At 49.2% G+C, this 22978-nt stretch overlaps 1 protein-coding gene across 1 annotated transcript in view; it reads right to left on the reverse strand.

The window, feature by feature from the left end:
* The window catches only part of LOC109911710 (collagen alpha-1(XVIII) chain-like), a 140705-nt gene extending 119380 nt beyond the window's left edge, over positions 1-21325 (reverse strand). The window contains exons 1-2 of the mRNA XM_048598699.1: positions 20501-21325; positions 6000-6541 (exon numbers count right to left, since the gene is read on the reverse strand). Of these exons, the coding sequence (XP_048454656.1) occupies positions 6000-6541; positions 20501-21278 (1320 nt within the window). The 5' untranslated portion in view covers positions 21279-21325. The remainder of the gene's footprint in view (positions 1-5999; positions 6542-20500) is intronic.
* Between the last annotated feature and the right edge of the window lie 1653 nt (positions 21326-22978).

The raw sequence follows: 22978 nt of genomic DNA on the forward strand, positions 1-22978 counted from the left end.
TTGGAGGGATACGGGCCAAATACAGACTGATGGGACTAGTATAGTTTGGGAACATGGTTGGTGTGGACTAGTTGGACTGAAGGGTCTGTTTCCACGCTGTATGACTATTTGCTGCGAGACACTATCGGTTTTACTCGGCAATTTGAGAATCAGGGGAAACTATATCGGGATTTTTGACTATGTTAAGCTGCCTGGCAGAGGCATGTGACTTTGGTTTAACCCTTAATGGGATGCTGAGAGACCATTTGGTATGTGGGACTAATGATATGATCATCAAAAGCGCCTACTAGCTGAAGCCCAACTGGACTTCAAACAGGCACTACCTCTGGCTTTATCATTGGAAAATGCGGCAAGTGGAACATATGTGTTACAGGGAATTCCGATGGAAGTGGTCACCCTCACCAGTCTGACTGAGCTTAGGGAACACCACTTGAGTGTAGGCAGTTGCATAGTCTCACTCAGGATATACCCTAAATAGACAGACTCTGGATCAGCCCACAGCAAAACCCCAAAACAAAGCCAAACCTTGGCAAAAGGCTGAAATTTTCTTCAGAATTTGGGCCAGCAAGCCATTGTAGTTGCTGCTGGTATTTGGACTTTGGACAGCAAGGGAGTCCCACCAGTCCTGAACAGACTAAGAAACATCACAAGCCGGGATCCAGGAGAGTGCACACCCTGGAAAGTCCACTTACATCTGGTTTGGAACAGTTAAATTACTCAGCAACATCCGAATCAGAACCAATCAAAATAAACATTTGGTTAAATGGTCACCTTGTCCTGATAAAGGTTAATACCAGCTCGGCTGTATCAGTGATCGCAGAACCAGTCTTTAACTAAATTCGCTTTGGACTCCAAACCTTAAGTTTGCACAAGCCCTCGGCTAGACTGAGAACCTATACCGAGGAACCTTTATAGATGAAGGGTACAACTTCGGTTCCAGTCTCTTATGGGAAGCAGCTGGTTCAGTTATCACAGATTGTAGCAAAAGGTTCAGGCCCAAGATTGATGGGGCCGAACTTGGTTGAGGAAGATTCACCTAGATTGGGTGTCAACATTTTTCATGGCTGCCTGAGAGAAGTCCTGATTAAATACCCAGGAGGTTTTCGGAAAGGTCTAGGGACTATCAATGGGGCCAAGGCCACCTTACATGTTGACCAGGAAGCAATTCCACTGTTCCGCAAGGCCCACCCACACCCCCACACCCCCACCCCCGGTGCCAATTGCCTTACGGGCAAAGATAGAGGGAGAAATCAGAAGGCGGGAAAGCAGAAGGAATCATCAAACCAGTGCAGTTTGCAGAATAGACAGCACTGGTCAGACCGACTGTGAATCCTGGTGGGTCAGTTCAGCTTTGTGGGGATTTTAAACTAACATAAACTGCTCTTCACATGTGGATAAATACCTAATCCGCCACGTACAAGACTCATGCACGAAGCTGGCAGGGTGGGCTGTCCTTCAAGAAGCTGGACATGAACTATGTGTGCTTATAATAATGAGGATTCCCAGAACTATGCTGCAATTAATACCCAAAAGGGTTTGTACTAATATATGAGACTGCCATTTGGAGTATCGTCAGCCTGTGCAATTTTTCAGCAGACAATGGGGAACATTTTACAAGGTCTGCCCCAGGTCACCATTTATCTAGATGATCAGGGAAGACCACAAAAGAACACTTGGAGAACTTGGACATAGTCCTTAGACCTTTCTCCCGTGCAGGCAAATGCCTTAGAAGGGAAAAATGTGTGTTCCAGGTGCCCCAAGCAACCTACATGTCCCACAGAGTTGACCAAACTAGGTTACATCAGTGCAAGATAAAGTGAGGATGATCAAAGGAGCCCCAGCTCCCACGTCTGCACCAGATCTTAGATCTTTCCTTAGGCTGGTGAGTTATTATGGAAAATTCATACATAACCTGGCCTCCATCCTGGAACCTCTACATTAACTCTTAAAGGGTCAGCCTTGGAAATGGTCACATAGCCAAGCCATAGCTTTCAGGGAAGTAAAGAAACAGCTATCATTCTCTAAGTTGTTGGCACACTATGATCCCCAGCGAGAGCTGGTATTGTACATGTGATACCTCCCCATATGGCATTGGGTAGTATTAGCTCATAGGTGGCCCAATGGAGAGGAACGCCCAATAGCATATGTATCCAGGATTTTGGCTAATGCAGAACGTAAACATGCCCAGATACAGAAGGAAGGTTTGGCGATCATATTTGGAGTCAGGGATTTCCAGCAGTATCTTTACAGATGTAAATTTATAATAATAACAGAAAACAAACCCCTGCTAGGTTGACTTAAACAGGACAAGACAGTGATGCCCATAACTTCAGGCCAAATTCAGCAGTGGGTTCTAACACTAAATGCGTAAAGTTACAAGTTGGAACACTGTCCGGGAGGCCATGTAGCAAATGCAGATGCAGTGAGCTGCCTCCCACTGGCAGATACACCATCACTGGTACCGTCACTGGAACGTCCGTAATGGTTTTAAATTTTCTGAACATATTTCCAGTCACAGCTGACAATATCAGACTTTGGAAACAGAAAGATCCAGTCCTGACAGAACTGAAACAGCTGGTGGTGACAGGGAAACCAAAGGGCCATCGCAACCAGAATTGAAACTTTCTGGACCTGGAGAGACCAGATCACAGTAAAGGCCTATTATTGTAGGGAGCAAGAGTAGTCATCCCGAGCAAAAGTCGCCGCCAGATACTGGCTGAGATCTACCAGGGTCATCCAGGAGTTACAAGATGAAGATATTGATGAGAGGTTATGTCTGTTGGCCAGGATTGGATGCAGATATAGCTGCATTGGTGGGGCAGTGCCCAGAGTGCCAAGGGCAAGATTACCGCCAGCAGCTCCCCCACATGCATGGGAATGGCTGGGTAAACCCTGGACTCAGTTACATGTTGACCAAGCAGGTCATTTCAATGGGCTCAATGCTCTCAGTAAGTGTGGATGCCCACTCAAAGTGGCTGGACATGCATAGAGTTCATTCGCCAAACACGGGGGCAACGATAGAAAAACTATGCGCATCTTTTGCAATAAATAGACTCCCGGAAGTGTTGGTCACAGATAACGGGCCATCGTTTACCAGCAGGGAATTTGAGTACTTCCTAAAGTCAAATGGTATTTGTCATATAAGGACAGCTCCATACCATCCATCACCCAATGGTCTGCCAAAAAGAGTAGCCCAAGCTTTGAAGGCAGGCTTAAAGGAACAGCCTAGAACTTCACTAGACACCAAACTGTTGCGGTTCCTGTTTGATTATAGGACCGGCCTTCATGCACTTACAGGCATAGCTCCAGCAGAGTCGTTAATGGGGAGAAGGCTCTGCACTAGGTTTAACTTGATCTTCCCAACCTCGATAGGGAGGGGAGGGGGGAAATGTCATCAGGAATGCCAATGCCAGACACAAGACTCTGTTAGGCGAGACAGACAGTTCACTTCCGGGGACGAAGTTTGGTGTAGGAACCAGGGGAATGGCCCTGCATGGGTAAGAGGCATGGTTGATGCAGGGTCAGGTCCAGTGACATATAAAGTTCAGGTAGGTGCAACGTTTCTGAACAAGCACATGGACCGTATGAAAGCTGCAAACTCGCAAATAGTGCAGGAGCAAAACATGCCTGGCTCATCAACTGCCTTTCCAACTCCTCCAAAACCTGTGGGTTCTGCCCCTCTGTCAACCGTTGAAGATACCTTGGAATCTGAGATGGACACAGCAAATGTTGCCACCTCGAGGCCTTCTCCACCTGAAGAGGAGAATGAATTTCTCCTGAGACACTCTGGGCGCAAGACGTGAGATATTATGCATTACACGTTGCCCATATCAGAGGCAGAGTTGATGGAACCTGACCTAGTGCTAAAATGCCCCAGGAGGAGCTGCAAAAGAAAGAAGTAGTCTATATCCTCAGGCCCAGAGGGAGAGGGATGTAGTGATTATAATGAGATCAGCCAGATGGACCTCATAGAATATGAGTTCCCTGATTGGGGCTGTTAATCTGGTCCAATCAGGGAGCCCTGGCTGTTAGATATAAACAGGAGTGTCAGACATCCTGTTTACCCTGAGAGCTGGCTCTGAGGGAGCTGGATCAGTGTCAAAGACTCTCCACTCGTAAATAACGGGTGACTTGGTGATGGGATACTGGCCTCTGTGGAGTTATTTCAGGAAACACTTATTTGGCAATCAAAAATCCCAAATGGACGACAGTCAAAGTATTGGACCAACATTAAGCTAAACAAAATAAAGAACGTTTTGTCTGCATCCATCCTATTAAAAACACAAGGGTTGAACACCTTCCATCATTAGTTCCTCCCTGCTCACACTTTTCACTCGTTTTCTGGCATTGCTTTGCAAATTGGATTCAGAACGGTCCCACATGTTCCACATGCTACCGACTGCGTCAGTGTAAAATGTGCAGTGCCTTCAGCCCAGCTTGGCTGCGAATAAAGGGAATGATGCTTCCATTCTCCTACCGTTCCCAGCAGTGAGCCTGTCCGACAAGTGAGAGTGTGTGTTGGCCATGCCTGCTTCACAGCACTCTTTTTGCCTCCAAGTCAGAAGGCTGCAAGTTCAAACCTACCCCAGAGATCCGAACATGTCATCGCAGTTGATGCTTCATCAGCACTGCTGAAGGAACGCTGCACTGCCTGAGGAACAGTTCCTTTCGATTCGGCATTAAACTAAATTTTCTACTTTCACGTGGACATCTTTGCATTATTTGAAGAATTGCAAGGGTCCTGAGCCAAATTTTGTACCTCAATCTTCGTGACTAAAGCAGGTTAGCCTGTAATTACAACATTGCTGTCCTTGGCACCTGGCTTTCTTGCTTTACATCAGAGCTTCTTTCTGCAATAGAGGAACTGTTCAGGTTTCCCTCTCCAGCTAGAGATTGCTGCAAAATATTCTAGTCAGTCGTCCTTTGTTAACTTAATCAAACCATCCCCTTGGGAGTGAGGCAGAGCTGCTCCCATTGAGATCAATTGCCGTCTTCTGTAACGAAGGGACAACTTAGCCAATGACCCCAATCACGCACCAAAGAGACATGTCTGTAAGTTACACAGTGAACCCTAAGTAGCAAAGCAATCAAATATGACAACCGTGACCACATCACAGACTGACATTCTAGGTCCCTGTTATCTCACAGCGATTTCATCAGAAAGGGACTTTTATTTTGGATCCTTTATTATCCAATGAATGGAGCTCTTTTCTCTAGACAAGAGAAGGCTGTGAGAGGTGACCCATTTGAGTAGTTAGGAGGATCGACAGGGTAGGGATGTACGGAACGCTCCCACTTGTAGAGAAATCCCAAACTAGGAGCTGCATTTGTAAAGTAAATTCAATGAACGCAGGAGGAATATCTATACTGAGAGAGCGTTTAGAAAGTGGAACTTCCTACCACATGAAGTGGCTGAAGCGAATAATGTGCGGACATTTAAAGGAAGCTAGTTCAGGATATAAATACTCGGGGCACAACTCTCCCACCCAAAACTCTACTGAGGCCAAGTGTCCAGTGAAAATGTCAAACCCTGGGCAGCTTTTTAATTTGGTAAGAGGATGAAGAATATGGAACCGAGGTGGGTCGATGTGGTTAGCCATGATCTGATTGCATGTTGGTACAAGTTTGATGGGTTTGATTGCCAATCTCCAGTTTCCTGCTTTCTCTGGAGTGTTGTGGGAAAGTGTCATTTGCCTTTTGATCCGAAGGCAAATAACTTCAAGTAATCAACGTGAGGAGTTAACACGGATTCAGTCTGGTCCTAATCGGGCAAGAGTCAATAAGAAAGCAAACCCCTTGGTCCCAGCTTGACATTAAAAATGAAAGAGTCAAACACACCCTGCACTGTTACACTCTTGTTTCCATGACTAGAGGATTATAATGATAGAGAGATGAAGTGGAATGGGAGGAGGTTTGGGTGCAGAACGGACACAACAGGCTGAATGGTCCCGTTCTACATTGCAAACCCAATATTGGTCTATCACTGCGAAGGCACTTACCAGGAAGTTATCGGGATCCGCACCACCCGCCAAAGCGACAAAGACACCAGAGGACGGATCAATCTCCATCTCGTCCGGGGACCTTTCAAAGTACTTGGTGCCATGCAGCTCGCAGTCCAGGTAGAGGCTAATTGCCTCGCCTACCACGGCGATGGCGATCTTGACCCATCTGTTGGTTAAATTGCTCACCCTGAACCGTGCAGCCTCATTGGACTGCTGGAAGCCAGGCTCTGTGTAATAGAAAATGATGTCCTGTGATGCACCCTGGACCTCCGACAGTTTAACTCCGACGTAGATGACAGTTTGACTGGCATCAGTGATCGCAAACAGCACGCCGCTCTTGGGTGATGTTGGTTTGATTGTGAAGAGCAATGCAAAGTTATGGAAGAAGGGGCTTCTGAAGTAGGCTCTGGCCAGCTGCCCGGTGTTGACATTCGGGCCAAACTTGTACACTGGGTTTTGGTCGGGTCCATACTCCACGGTGACCTGCTCAGGAGCGGGATCTCCCAGCAACTGTAGCAGAGACACGGAATAGTCCTTATCTAAAAAGGAGGGAATAGGAAGAAAAGAAACAAGACTTATTAAACCTCAAATGTTAAACCATTGAACGCTGTCAGGATGGAAACCTTCCGTTCTACAAAAAAAAATCGATCACCGACTTCTCCACTCCTCACTAATGTTGGAATACAGCTTCACAGACATTAAACATCTCACTCTTCACGCATGGACCTGACCCTAAACATTAACAGACAATGATTGCTGACCAGGATGAGTAGGTCAACCAACAAAGTCTCTTCCTCTACAAATGTATTTTTGTACATCCAGGTCAGAGATAAGTAACTGAAAAGTTCCCCTCCAAGGCACTCACCATCCTGCCTTGGAAATATATCGCTGTTCCTTCACTGTCGCTGAGTCAAAATCCTGGAATTTCCTCCCTAATTGCATTGTGGGACAACCCGCAGCACATAGACTGCAGGAATTCAAGAAGGCAGCTCACCACCACCTTCTCAAGGGCAACTGGGGATGGGTAAGAAATACTGGCCCAGCCAGCAACGCCCCTGTCCCACAAATGAACAAAAGCCTCAGCCAATATCAAACCAACTCAAGACATGGGTCACCAAGACTCCCAGAAAACCGGCAATGGAATCTAGCACCATCTTAATGTGTGTGCTTCAATATTACACCACATAGACCTGGCCAGCATATCGCACTGCCAAAACCAATCGAACTCCAAACTCCTGCCCCTGACATTTCCCAGGCTAATCAGGATTCCACTCCTTTTTTACTTACTTCTCTCTGTCTCTTTCATTTTTCCTCCATCCACTTGCTTGCCCTTTTCAAACTCATCCTGTTCCAAGAGAGCCATCAGTAGTTGCTTCCATTTCCATTTACCTCAAGATCACCTTCTTCGCTTCCCAGCTCCAATTAAAGATGTCCCTCTCTCTCTCTTTTCAAAACTGCCGTGGCCAACCACATTGAAAAACAAATTCCTGACCCCTCTGCCCGGGCAAACTTTCAATGCTTATTTTGATCATTTGTTTCCTTTCTTTTTAAGATCTGAACTTCTTCAAGATGGTGTCAACTTTCAACTCAATGCCTACGTTTCCTTATTTCTGTCTCTCCAATCAGCTTTCTACCACCACCACCACCACCACAGCCACAGCCAATGAAACAGATCAAACCAAAGTCACAAATGGCGGCCTCTGTAACTGTCACCATGGTGCCCCAACCCTCTTTGACCTTTCCATTACCTTTGACATCACATCCTCCTTGAAACACCTCCCCTCCATGCATCCAGCTCAATGGGACTACCCTACTCCACCTCCCTCTTACCTACTGGTAGCTGGATCATCTCCAGCAAAGGTTACCCTCCTCCCTTACTGTAAACTGACATGAACAGCTTGTCCCATAGACCCATGTGTGCTAGATTTCGGATTCAGTCTGTGCAGAATGACTGCTACAGCTGTCAGAGAAAGCAAACGCTCCAGGCTAATGGGACTGGATTCAAACCCGACCGCTGGAGATGAGAGGTCTATGCGATAACCCTGGAATAAACTGGCGCCATCCCATTTCCTGTCCAAAGTAGCACCGGCTGTGAAATCTTCCGATGGGATTGAAATTCAAGCGAGCTGCTTATCTGGACGTTGAGGGCATGAAAGATCAAAAGCAGAACTTGTATTCGTATAACACCTAACAGGACATCACACCGTACCTTACCACAAATCTGGTTTTGTTAAGGCCAGTGGAATAAAGTCCAAAAGATGCCGCTAGTCATCTTAAGATCTCATGGAGCTGGCAGTAAAGAACTGATCTCATCAGATCCTAAGACCAACAGCAGCTGATCCCCCAAATGGCCGCCTAATGAGTACAACACAGTGCCTAGCTTGGCAATGAATGGCTTACATTTTCAATGTATCAGTCAATCCATCTACACCATGGAGAGGGCCATCATCATGAACACGAGCAGATTTAATTACAGCAAAACTTATCTCCCCATTCCTTTGGCTTAAACATGACGCGACAGTTAAGATGAAGGAAACTGTTTTGCTCATGTTAACCCTTCCTCTCCATCTCTCCATCAGATGGTGACTGGATGGTTTGCCACATTGGTTTATCTGAGGTGATGATCCTAAGGCAGTGGGTAGCGACCCTGACCCTGAGCCAGGAGTTCTAGGTCAAAGGTCCTGAACTCAAAGACTCGATGGCCGTGGGAGGAGCATTCAAAATGCAGCCAAATAGGGTGGGCATCAACCTCTAAATCCTTCAAACACATGCCAATGGCAGGCAATAAGCAGAGGAGAGACAGACTGAAACGGCATACCACTGCAATTCCATACCAACCATAACCGTGGGCCAACACACAATTCCACGGTCACCAATACCTTTTCTGGGTGTGGTACTGACAGAGAGAGGGAGAGAGAGAAGGGACGTGTCTATCGGACAATCCATTAGGCCATGTAATGACATAACTATAGCCCCCGGCAGGTAGGGAATTCCCACTTAACACATACAAAATCGCACAGGAAAATACATGCACACACTGCAGCTGATTTAATTCCATTACATCGCAATATTCCCGTAAATATTTAGAAAATGCAGCTTTTTGTGGCACGTTCTCGTGCTGCGTATAATTCCACAGAGCCAGCTTAACTCTCACTCCCTACTCCTCCACCACTTAGGGTGCGAGCCGTTTGAATTGCTTGGATTTATTCCTGTCACGTGTACCGAGATACAGTGAAAAGTGTTGTCTCATGTGCTTGACAGGCATTTCGTCCCGTACAAGTGCATCAGGGTAAGAGAACAGAGTGCAGGATACAACGCTACAGCTGCCGACAAGGTATCACCTCAGGCAAGAGCTACAAGAGTGAGAAGTAAAGCAGACACAAATAACTGGGAAAAGCTCCATTCCCAAGGGTCAGAGGTGCCTTGGTTTTGAACACGGAGTTTCTAAAGTGGGAGGGGCTGATATACTCAGGGAGATAAATCCCACCAGTACTTCACCAATCGTTGTTATGCAGTAAATTCAAGATCCAATTTTTGGCTAAGGAATTCTGAATGCTGAAGAAGGGAATCGGTGCGTGATCTTGTCAATAAATACCGAACAAATACAGAGGGCTGAACTCATTGACAATAATCCCTTCATCAGAAACAACTGAGCGACTGTGCTACGCTCTCGGAACTCTACTCAGTCACTTCGAAAGCCCAGTTACAGTGTCATGAGGTTCAATTCAACACATTCTCTGAAAGTCATCTGCATGTCATTAACTCCTCATTGCCTGGATGAAATTCTCCAGATATTCAGTGCAGCCTCAAATGCTCGCTGCTCTCACTTGAGACACCACTGACCACACAGACTCGAGTGCTGCTGAGCATGACAAAAGTTGTTCTCTTTCACAGGGCGTAAGGCGCAGAGGCGAATTAATCGACGAATCAGATCATGAAGCAGGGCTGAATTAATGCCATTCCTTATAAACTTGAACCCCGGCTTTAGGCGCAAGTGCGTACGTCCATCAAATTCTGATCTGTGGAACTGATGGATGAGTAGGAGAATGAGCTCCATTGGCGAATAAGGACAAGTTCAAATCCATCCATTTGCACAAAATATTGGCATGGGGGGAGGGTGGTGGGGAGATCAGGGAAATGAAGATGTAATTCTCTGAAAATCCACAGCCACCCCCACAATCCACCACCACCGTCCCCCCACCCGAGCCCTGGTTACATTACAGCTAATCACAACCAGAATTTGTTACTTCAACAAGCAAAGACCAACTGCGTGTACTACAGCATGAAGCTGTGCACTGCCCAGGTCAAGAGAATGGCATCGCTCATTCCCCAGTACAGTGCTGGCAACCAGACTCTCCAAACCATCCATCCTCCACCAACTTTTCCCCTCACCTCTGCTCAACAGCCCAATAACACAAGAGAAAGAACAGGCCATTTGACCTCTTGACACAGTTAGCTGCTCTACCTACCACAGCTTCCCGCTTCCATATCCAAATGGAAACCTAATCAATCTCCGTTTTGACATTTCCCATTGAATCCCAGCCTCACAGCCATTTGTTTTTTATTTTGGGGGTGAGGTTGGGGGCAGTTCAAGATTTCCATTTTCCTTTGTGTGAAGAAGTTCTTCCTGAACAACCTTGGAACACCCTGGCCCTAACTTTTAACGTTCTGTCAAGTCGTTTCCCCGGAAAAGGAAATCATCTCAGGTTCCCCGACTGGAACACCTCGTAATCTGCTGCACACAACAGAACTACGACTACATTTCCTGCAACCATCCTTTACAATTTAAATCCTCTCAGCCCTGTAACCCGTCTGTAAGCAGTAAATCTGCACTACACCCCCCAAAGGCCAACAGATCCGTTTTGAGGTGTTGGTCAGAAACCAGGTGGGATCGACCAGAACTCTACATAACTGGGAAGTTTGATACAACTCGATCGCTATTTGAAGGTACAACTATTCTTGCATGCTATATCACGAGTGCCACATTGTTACAGGCATTTCCAGACTTAAGAACGTTGCAGTGGTGGGTGCCTACAAACGCTGCCTTATTTATATTGAGTACACCTCTCCAAAAATATGGGTGAAGGGCATGGAGTAGAACAGAAATGCAAATGAAGTGATTTTTGGATTTCCCTGTAATTTTGGCGCTTCTCAAACGTCCGAGAAGGATCCAGGTTTGTGCACAACTGACAGTCAAGTGTCAACAAGCAAATCACCCTGAAAGATGAGTCGCCTGTTTTAAGATTCCCTTTTACCGTATAAGCCCTTTGAGAGACTACACCTGGAGAGCTGTTTGCAGCTTTGATCTCCATTTCTAAGGAAGGGATAGACTTGCTTTGGACGGAAAGGTTCGTTAATTTGCAAGGATAAAAGGATTGGCCGACGGGAAGAATCTGAGTAGCTTGGGCCAATACTCTTAGGAGTTTGACAGGCAGTCTCATTGAGGCGTTCGAGATTTGGAGGGGATTTGATAAGGGCTTTTTGCTTTAGCACACAGAGTACAGTTCCACGATAAGCGGCCAATCATTAAGGACTGAGATAAAGCAACAATGTGCTCAAACAGTACGAAAGACAACATTGGAGAACAATGTATACTCTCAAGAGAAAAAGCACTCCCTACATTCTAGAGTCACTGAACTGCCAATAATGAAGGATCCAGTGCTCCTTCCAGCTGTTATCAATGTAACCTTTCACGAAATACAGCATTCCCACTGATCCAGTTGCGGCTCCCGATCCAAATGGGAAGTCCTCCCATCCTAAGAGTGTAATAGCCAGCTCTGGCAGATCCACGGATTCCACTCCCAACGTTTTGCAATCCGCTCACGGCCATACCTCACAAGAAGCGTCGTGCTGGCCTTTCCGGGGAACCTGACTCAGCAGCCCGCACGACGGAAAAGCAAAAGGCTTGTGCTTGTACAAAGCTTTTCACGAGCTCAGCCACATGAAGGACAGCCACCGTAGGAATCCCAGCAGTCAATCAGTGCACAGCAAGATTCCACAAATAGCAATGTGCTTACGGCCGGAGAATCTGTTACTGGCAGGATAAATACTTGGGATATTGTGCGTCAAAACAGTGCCTTGGGATCTCTCGAGTCTACCCTAAGAGCGTAAGAGAGACCTCGGTTCGAAGCTTCCTCTGAAAGTCAATGCCCGAGACAGTGCAGCGCTCCCTCAGTACTGCATTGGGAGGGTCAGCTTGGATTTAGGGCCCAGAGTGGGATCTGAACCTACAACTTGCTGACACAAGGGGACAGTAATATCAATGAGGTAAGGCTGGCAAGCTATGTAGACGAAATAATACGAACAGGTGTGGAACCCGAATGTCATCGATCACACACGGTAGGGACTGTCCCGGAACACCATATTCAGGGAGTCGGAGGCAGTCAGCTCGGGGAATCTGATGTTGAAGAATCTCAATTATCCCACTCGCCTAAGGTGCTTTGCAACCAGTTCATCAGCAACAGGAAGGAAATGCAAGCTCCGACACGGACGCGGCTTTCCAGCAAACAACTGGCTGCACAGTTCCCAGGTCCTCCTGGACACTCTGTTACCTAGTTAACCTTGGCGGGGGGTGAACTCATGAGCAGTGAGCCCCAGCAGCATCAGTTTGCAAACTTCAAGAACAATCAGACTTCCATCGGGTGACCTTTTCTGTTGCACTTTCATACAACTAAGGGTCTTGCTGTATCCATTTCAGAGGGCAGTATAAGAGTCAACCCCATTGCTATGGGTCTGGAGTCACATGTAATGGTAAGGCTGGTAGATTTCGTAGAATCCCCATAGAGTGCCTACAGTGCAGAACCAGGCTATTCAGCCCATCGAACCTCCGAAGAGCAGGCCACCCAGTCCCAACCCCCTACCCTATCCCTGTAACCCTGCATTTCTCATGGCCAATCCACCCTAACCTACACATCTTTGGACCCTGGGAGGAAACCGGAGCACCAGGGGGAAACCCACACAGAGACGGCTTTGCTAAAGGAAGTTAATGAACTTGGGTGGGTGCTTATAGCAAACTGTTGGCCTCACAGTCACCATTGAGACAAACTTCCAATTCCAGATTTATGAACTGAATTTAAATTCCACCATCCGCCAGGGTGGGATTTGAACCCGCTGCCCCCAGACAATGGGCAGGGGCCTCCGGATTGCTAGTCTAAGAGCGTTACCGCCGTGCCACCATCTCAAACCCTGCAAGCAGGAAGGAGAGGGGCAGCGGATAAATGGAAACACTGCAAACTCCCCTCCGCGTCACACAGCCCCCATTCCTGTCTTGGAAATATATCACTGTCCTTTCACCGTCGCTGGGTCAAAATCCTGAAAGATCCCTCCGAAGAGCACAGTCGGTGTAGCTGCAGGTGGACTGCTGCTGTCAAGAAGGTGGCTTGACGTCAGCTTCCCAAAGGAGTTTAGGGATGGGGGCCAAATCCTGGGCTTGTCATTGATGCTCACATCCCAGAGAAGAATAAAGGAATTGACTGCACAAATCCCGGGTGTACAAACCAACCGTGCAATTAAGCACAAGCAGCTTGCTTTTTGCACTTCATAAGCAAAGTGCCAGATTTCCACAACAAAAGAAGGGAAGTTACTAATTCTGATTCTCAAGGACGAAGGGGGAGTCTAAGTTCGCCGAAATGCAACCGGCTGGAGTTACAGGGGATTCTCTAGAGACCCCTGGAACAGCACTGGATTATGAGGCTCCTTTGGAAAGGAGGAATATTCCCGTGAGATTCCGCATCACATTGTACAGGTGGGAACAGGCCTGTCAACAAAGCTCCTCTGACCTTTCCCGGTGAACTTCCATGGGAAAGAAGCTTTGGTCGAGGGGCAAACTGGATATCGACAGATGTCCGATTTCAAGAATGTTATCCTTGCCAACTCAAACAGCCGTTACTGAATAGTTCAAGACATTGAGAAACAGTGAGTAAAATGTGCAGCTATGGTGCTGCAGAGAGACTGTAATCCTTTGATAGGGCTGTGACTGCACTCTTTTTCGTTTTACTGCTTTTACTTGCTGACAGACAAGTTCCCTTTTATCTGAAAAAGGAGAGTGAAATGGTGTCAGTGCATAGTTATGCAGCCCATGTCAGATAAAGATACATCCTACCAGTTAACTCTAACCTTGCTGTTCCAGGGTGGCCAGTCACGGATTCTCTGTTTGCGCTGGAAAGTTTGGGAAGACACAGGCCCATGTGCTCAAGGGCCCTATCGGATCCCAGATTTTGCTGTGGGACTAACTGAGGCTTTATTAAGGAGTAAATCAGTGTCCAAGATCTGTACAGGCCTGGGTGGCCCTGGATCTGTAGAATCACGCTTTGCTGACACGGTGCCAAGAGATACAGCATCAAACTAAAAGGAACAGCGTGAAGTGATGGCATTTAACCGCAAAATAGGCCATGAAAAAGTTACAGTTTCTCCATTCCAGTGTGAAGGCACTTGTAACTGTCTGTTAAGACGGAATTACCACCAACTTCCCCAAGTTCTGAAAGCTCACTGTGACTTCTCAATGGGTCGGACCTCAGTGGGTAGTCTCCCCGTCTCTGAACCAGAAGCCCCGGGTGCAAACCCCACTCTAGAATGTGACGGCCGAAGCACAGCACAGTTTTAGTCTCAGCCTGCAAACCCTTCCCAGACACGCCAAGAACTGGCTAGCGGGAGTGGGTGAGATTCCCGGTTGGCCGTGTAATAGAAAGGAATTGGAGCCTTTGTCACCACTTACGAGTCAGGCCAGGCTATGACAGAATCACAGATGTGGTTCGGTGCAGGAGGGAGGCCACTTGGCCCGCCGTGTCTGTTCCAGCTCTTCAAATGAGCATGGCTCCCTGCTGCCATTTCCACCCCCCCCCCCCCACCCACCAACCCTTGACGACCTTTATTCTACCAAATAATCATCCAGCAACAAATTTACTCATTCCGATCGCCGAGCATGAAGGAGACCAAGGTGCGATCGAGCTGGAATAGTGGGTGGCTCTTTGATTAAAAGGCTCAGTGAGCCGAATGGCCTCGTTCAGGACACTGAGACTTCATGGTCCCATCAGTGTGGTCAATACCTGGCATCTCACTCCAATAACAGTCAAATTCAGGGCGTCCCTGCGGTTACAGTAATGGGACACAACACCTTCACTGTCCTACACTCCGTCTCCTCCCGAGGTCAATCGGCATATATGTCCTGACCGTCAGGTTTCCTTCCTGTTTTATTCTAGTTGAGGGACGTGGGCATTGCTGGCTGTTACCCATTCTTTCTGCCCCCCGAGAAGGTGGCGGTGAGATGCCTCCCGTGTGGTGTAGGCACAGCCCTGGCGCTGTCAGGGTGGGAGCTCCAGCATTTAAACCCAGCGACGGCGAGGGAACGGTGACACGGTTCCGAGGCAGAATGGTGTGCGGCTCGGAGAGGATTTGGGGGTGGCGGAGTCTGTATTTACTCGGTCGACGGTAACCCTCAGAACGTAGACGGTCGGGGGACTCCGCGACGGTGACGATTCTGGTTTTGAAAATCGTAGCATCTGACGGTATGGCAGGCCCTTCAGCCTATTGTGCCTGCTGTACGAACAAACTATCAACTTAAACATCAATCACTACGTTCACATACACAACGGCATGAGAATTAAGGGCAGGAGTGGGCAGCAGGAGCAAGTGGTTTGGAGGAAATCCGATGAAGAGTTTTCCCACCCAGAGGACGGTAGAAATATGGAGCATGCTGCCCGAGTGGGTGGTGAAGGCAGGGACTCTCACAATATTTAAGGTGCATCCGGATGAGCACTTAAAATGCCAGGATACAGTAAGCCATGGGCCAAGTAAATGGGATTAGTGTAGTTTGTGGTTGGCATAGATATGGAGGGCCGAAGGGCCTGTTTCTATGCTGTATGACTCTATGACTGTAGCCATTCAGCATCTCCAGTTTCAATGAAATCATGGCTGACCTAGTGGTGACCTACACTCCACTCTCCTGCTCTACCCCAATAATTGTTGACTCCAGTATTGCACACAAATCTGTCTAACTCAGGCTTGAACATAATCGATGACCCAGCCTCCACTGGGAACAGGATTCCACAGACTCATGAACCTCTGAGGGTAAAAATTCATCCTCACCTACACCTTCATTGGGAGACACCTTATTTTTAAACTGTTCCTCTTGGTTTTAAATGCTCCTGCATGGGTAAAGGTCATCTCAGTATCTACCCTGTCAAGCCCCCTCAGAAACACGCACGTCTCAATAAGGTCACATCTCATTCTTCTAAACTCCATTGGGTACAGGCCCAAACTGGTCAACATTCATTTGTTCACAAACCAAATCCTTCAGAATTGAGAACAGAAGCCATCTAGTAGAAACAGCCCACACCTCACTAGATCCTGGATTTTAAAGACAATTCAAGCAACATCGATTATAAAAGTCTCATTAATCTTTCAGGAAGTACAGACTGGTGTTCACCGTCTTCTGCAGTTTTCAGCTGCAAAAGCTTTCGAACAGATTGCATATGGTGCAAGATAGAGTGAAGGTCAGAGACCAACACTCAGAGGATAGCCAACGAGAAAATTATTTCTAAAAGAGAACAGTCCCATTGCACCCAGATTTCACAGAATCCCTACAGTGTGTTGAAATAGGCCCTTTGGCCCAACAAGTCCACACCAAACCTTGGAGCACCCCACCCAGACCCATCCCCCAAAACTACAGGCAATTTAGCATGTGGTCAATCCACCCTAACTTGCACATCTTTAGACTGTGGGAGGAAACCAGAGCAGCCAGAGAAAACCCATGCAGACGTGGGGAGAATGTTAAAACTCTGCACAGGCAGTGGCCCGAGGCTGGAATCAAACCCGGGTCCCTGGTGCAGTGAGGCAGCTGTGCTAACCACTGTGCCACTGTGCCACTGTCCCACCCCTATTCTAACCAGGCCTGAGTCTGCTTAGCTTCCGATATCAGATGAGAACAGGCATTTTCAGACTAGTATGGCCATAGTCGCTCGCACTGACTTCTCAATGCTGTTCCCCAGAACGACACCATATCAAAGACAGTCAGTGCACCCTGATGCAAATCAGACAATGCACAGCCTGTACATGCTGTGGGTCTATCTCCACCCCTTGTACAGTTGGAGCATTCTCAGCGCCAGTTTGCAAAGGAATGTTATGTTTGGAGCAGGGTTTCTACAGGTGGCAGATGTTCAGCCGCTTGCAAAAGCTGTGTATCACTGGTCCATTTTAAGTCAGTCAGTCAACAGCTGTCTGAACGAGTATTTCAAACCAGGGCAGCTTTTCAATGAAATTTGGCAGGAGCCAGACCAGTGGAGTTGCAGGTATTTTTAACAATTCCATAAGAGGAGTTTTAGCTTCAAATTTAACTTTGTTGCTTGTCCACCCCACGTTACTTTTCTTTTCTCAGAAAACAATCCCTTTTTTCAATTTAACACGATGGAAAACAGACAATCACTCTTGTACAGACCTTCAAAATTGTTCCCTCACATACCACTGCACACAGTCTCATTCACACACACACATATACATACACACTTACACACCCCCTACACAATCGTCCACCCCTACACACTCACTCACACACCCCTTACACTACACACTCACACACCCCTTACACTCCACACTCACACACCCCTTACACACTCACTCACACACCCCTTACACCTCACACTCACCCACATATCCCCTACACATACACTTACACATACTCATCCACCTTTACACACTCACTCACACACACCTTACACACTCACTCACACACCCCTTACACCTCACACTCACCTTCACATCCCCCAAACACACACGTATACATCCCCTGCACACATACCTTACACACTTACTCATACCTTCTACACACACACTCATACACCCTACACACAGACACACCCTACACACACTCACTTACACAATCCCTACACAAACTCACTCACAAACCCCTACACACACAACCCCCTACATACACCCACACTCACACATCCCCTACACACACTCACTCAAACACCTCCTACACACACTCTCCTACACACACACCTCTACAAACACACACTCAGACACCCCTTACACACATTCACACACAACTCCCTACACACAACCCCCTACAAACACACACTCACACCAACCCCTACACCCACTACACACACACACCCCCTACACATACACACCCACTACACACACATTCACTCACACACACCCCTACACACACTCATTCACTTGCAAAACTCCCGATAGATTCATTCACTCACAAACCCTCTACCTTCCCTCATTCACACACCTCCCCATATACCCCCTAACACACCCCTTAAATGCAGTCACTCACACAAGCTCTATACATACATTTATCTAACCACACACTCTATACACACACACACACACACACACACAGACACACACACACACATATTCACACACACACAGACACACATACATATTCACACACACACACACAGACACACACACACACACCACACACACACAGACACACACACACACCCTGGGTGCTGGCCATCATTAATTAACCAGCAGGATCTAAGCAGCTGAAGTTTTATGAACTAAGTGAGAATGGTGGTAATAAAACAAAACTGTCAGGACCAATTACATGGAAGTGGAATTCTGAAGAGAACTCATCTTTAGCCTCTTAAGTCCCATCAACTCTAAGATTCATAGACAAAGCAGGAGTTACAGCCACACACATCGTACATTCACAGTTGCTAAGCTTCCTACTGCAGTAATTCCAACAAACCAAACTTTCCCCTCAAACCGTGAATATTTACTCTAACCGGCAGCTTGCAGCAGCAGCACCTGGGTGACCTGCTGCAACAGGAACAGCTCCAGTTGGGAGCGTCTAGCGTTAAAGCCTCGTTCACTTGAGGAAGGTTACTGAGTGCCTCGATTACAGGGAGCAGGTTTCGGTTAGCCTGGCACCATTGTCAGCATGATCTGGGAATTCATAAGTTGCTAAAACCGAAGAAAGTACTTTCTGGGCCAGTTCCTGGTTGCAGTGACCACACCCATCGCCCGTGTGTTCGTTAACCCCAGGTTCCATTATAAAACCCCTGACCTCACACCCCACCCTTCTCCCCCGCTCCCCTTTCAAAACCCCTCACCTCCCTGCCTGTCCCTCACCATCTTCTGCCACTCCCGCCCAAGATCCCAGCCCTCCTCCCGTTCTGGACTCCCGTCCTAATGCCCCCTGCCGCCTCCTACCCCCTCACACCCTTGCAACCTCTGATTGTTGGTGTTGCCAGATGTCAGAATGCCAAAGGCCAGTGACGTGCCCCCTAAGCGACTGCACCTCATTCACCACTTTGACTGCACACCGTTAAAACCCACCTCTTCGACCAAGTCTGTGGAGCGAGGCCCTACCGTCTCTCAGAGCGGCCCGACTGCGCTTAAAAAGAATAAATATGTGCCTCCGAAGCGCCTCGGGGCGTTCTGCCACCTGAAAGGCTCTACATAAATGCGGGTTGTTGTGGGAGGCAGCAAAACATCTCAATAAGCATCTGTTCCGCAATACAACTGGTAAGGTACCTTTGTGCCTCGTGTCAGAGCCCCACTGCACCAGCTGAGGCGGGGAGGAGGGCGCGCGGCGGGTTTATCATTTGTTTTTCTGCGTGCTCGTTTACCTCTGCCGACAGCGAGAGACTGGCACCTGCCCCCCTCCTCGGCATCGGGGAGGAGGTGGCAGGGCAGCTGCAGGCCACTGCCTGCCAACTCCGTCCAGCAGTCGTCCCGCACGGCCTCGCAGTCCCCACGGCAAGGCGGCCCCCGGTGCCAGCGGGTGGGGCCGCAGCTCGGTGCCAGCAGGCGGCAGATGAACGGCACCAGGCCGGGGTGGCAGCCGGAAGCCAGGAGCGCCCCCCAGCTCCGCGCGGCCTCCTGGATCTCCGCCATGCTGGCCTGGTGCAGGTGGTTCGGGAGTTGGATGTCCCCTCGGCCTAGCGGGCGGCAGAAGCCCAGAGAGGGCGGCAGCGGAGTGCAGTCGGGGGGCAGTGGGGCTCTGGGCTGTGGCGGGGCCTCCCGGTAACCTGGGCCAGAAGCCTTAGCGGAGGTTAGTAAATCTAGCTCAGCTCCGAGACCAGCAGCAATAGCAGTAGCAGCAGAGGCACCCAGCACACCGTTAGTCACATTCCGATTAAAGCCCGGCGTAACAGCACGGCTCGGATTATCCAGTGCTATCCCATCATGCTTAAAGAGATCGCTGGCCCTCGGAGCACTGGGAGGCGATTGGCCGTCACTCCAGTTCCCGCCCTTCCCGGCCGCCATTTTGTGGCCACCTCCTACAGCACCATGGGATAGCCGATTAACCAAAGGCCCTGCCCTCAGTGGTAAAGAGCTGGCAGCTTCACGCGCTCGGTCGTCCATCCACGGGGCTCCTCGCACAGCGGCCGAGCTGTCTCCCGCCTTTGCCTCCCGGCCGTCCTGCCGGGGCCCGGGTGCAGTGCCCGAGCTGAAGCGCCCGCCCTCCGGATACCCGCCGCCCGTCCGATTAGCCGGCTGCCGGTTAGCGGGCTGTGCCACCGCCCCTAGGGTGCTACCTGGACAGTGGGATCCGCAGGGAGGCTTCAGGGAGGGGCCGGCCGTGGGGACGCTGACGGACTCCGGGTGGTGGTGAGGGGCCGCTAGTGCCGGGGGCGAGGCGGTGTAGGGTGAGGAGGCGTTGGGTGACGGGGAGGGAGGGGTTGGCGACGGCGATAGGGGGGAGGAGGAGGAAGAGGGAGAGGAAGGTGACGATGCCTCCTCCGTCGTCAAGGCCTGGCCCCTGGGCTCAACCGTTGTCACCAAACGCTGTGTCCAGGCGCCACTGCCGGTCGTGGTAGGCCCCGGTGTTGTGCTGGTGAGGGCCGGAGACGGGGTCACCATTCCAGAATCTTCTCCCGCCGTCCGCCCTGCGATGGGCGCCGCTGGCTGTGTCTCTAGTCGGGCTGTGGAATTCAATGGGCCGTCCTGGATACGCGGCAAGTCCCGGGCATTGAGTATCGCCATGGGGAGCTCGCCCCCTCCTGGCGCTGCCTGGGCACTGTCGGGCAAGGTGGTTGCCCCCTCTCCCTTCAACTTGTCCACCCACGTCCCGGAGCTGGTTGCCGTGCCTCCTCCTGCAGTAATCCGAGCCGTTGCCGTGACGTCCGCTTCGCTCTGGACTGGGGTTGAACTTCCCGGTGGGGTGCGGCCCTCTGAGGTCGGGGTGACCCTCCGCGTTGTGACCACGGGCACTGTCGGGGTTGGCTTGCCCCTGAACCAGTTTAGCCAACAGCGGGCCTGGGGCAGAGCTCCCCAGGTCAGGCAGAGCAGCATTAGTTTGGCTGCTGTATGCATTGCAGCCTGAGAGATGAGCCGCACTGTACTTGGGTGTGCTGAGAGAGCTGGTGTTCATACAAACGTGTCCCGCACTGAACACACACACACACCCGCACACCCTTCACACTATAAAAACCACAGCGAGAGCAGGGAGGTGGGGCCAGATCACTCTGGATGGGAGGCTTCTCCTCATTGGCTCCCTGCGCTTCACAATCCCGGGACAAGGTTAATGAGTTTCAAACAGAGCTGGGTTTCTATTCACACAGAATGCTCTCAGCAAAAAGCCAGCAGATTGAGCCAATGTTCTGCTAATAACTTGGCCACAGTCCCACTGACAATTAGGAATACCTTCCCTCTCCATTTCTGCATCTATTCCCAGACTGAATTCTTTGGAGCGATTTGCAGTCAATCTGGCTTACAAATCTCTCTCAGAAAATCCTCCCTTTGAGAAATTCACACATACACACACACACACAGACACACACACACACAAATACATGCAGACGCACACATGCACACACACACACACAGAGACACACACACAGATACACAGAGACACATACAGACACACACATACAGACACATGCACACCACACAGACATACACACACAGACACGCATACACACACAGACATGCACATACATACACGCACACACGCACACACACATGCACAGACACACACACAGATGCACACAGACACAGACGCACACAAAGACACACACAGACGCACATACACACATCTGTGTGTGTGTCTGTGTGTGTGTGTCTGTGTATGTGTGCGTTGTCTGTGTGTGTGTGAGCATGTGTGTGTGTGTGTGTGTGTGTGAGCATGTGTGTGTGTGCATGTGTCTGTGTATGTGTGTGTGTTTGTGTGCGTGCGTGTGCGTTTGTCTGTATATGTGTGTGTGTCTGTGTGTCTCTGTGTGTCTGGCATCTGGGATCTCACTGTGCGCAACACAACTTCCACAATACCCCCCACTACAACAGCAGCCATAGTCCGAGGTAAACCACTCTCGGGCTGTCCAACGCCTTGGGCAAGCTGAGGTTACGAAAGGTTTGACAGAAATGAAGTTTCTTCGCTTCCCGATTGTCATCAACAGGACCTTTTTCTGAGATAATCTGATAATTAGGTGTTATGTTTTCCCTGTCTATTCCTCCCTTCATTCCCTCCATTCCCTCAAGTCATTACCTAACCCTTGATGTGGAGGCCTTTTGGAGGATAAATCACTAAAACGATGAGTTTTAAAAAGAAGCCACAATTAGTGGGACAGTATCAGAATAGATATCTCAAAATCACGGAGTGCAGAGAGGGACAGGAACGAGCTGCACAACACTTGCAGATACTGGCACAATATGATGGGCTGAATGGTCTCCTTCTGGGGTAAAACCATTCCCTGCTTGTGTGCAGAGAGAAGAGGGAGACAGAGAAAGAGAAGGGGACCAGAGACAGTAGAGGACGGAGAGGATAGAGAAAGGAGTGCAGAGAAAGAGAATGGAGAGAAGGAAGGAGAGAGATAAGGGGGATGGCGAGAGAGGAGATTGACAAAGCAGGAGGTCAGAGAGTGAGAGGTGGGGCAGAAAGGGTTGGAGAATGAGTGAGATGTGGGGGAGAAGGTATAGAGCGAGAGGGATGGAGAAGGAGGAGAGCGACAGGGATGGAGAAGGAGGAGAGCGAGAGGGATGGAGAAAGAGGAGAGCGAGAGGGCTGGAGAAGGACA

This window comes from Rhincodon typus, chromosome 7 (genome assembly GCF_021869965.1).
Source record: "Rhincodon typus isolate 14 chromosome 7, sRhiTyp1.1, whole genome shotgun sequence".
NCBI classification, from domain to species: domain Eukaryota; kingdom Metazoa; phylum Chordata; class Chondrichthyes; order Orectolobiformes; family Rhincodontidae; genus Rhincodon; species Rhincodon typus.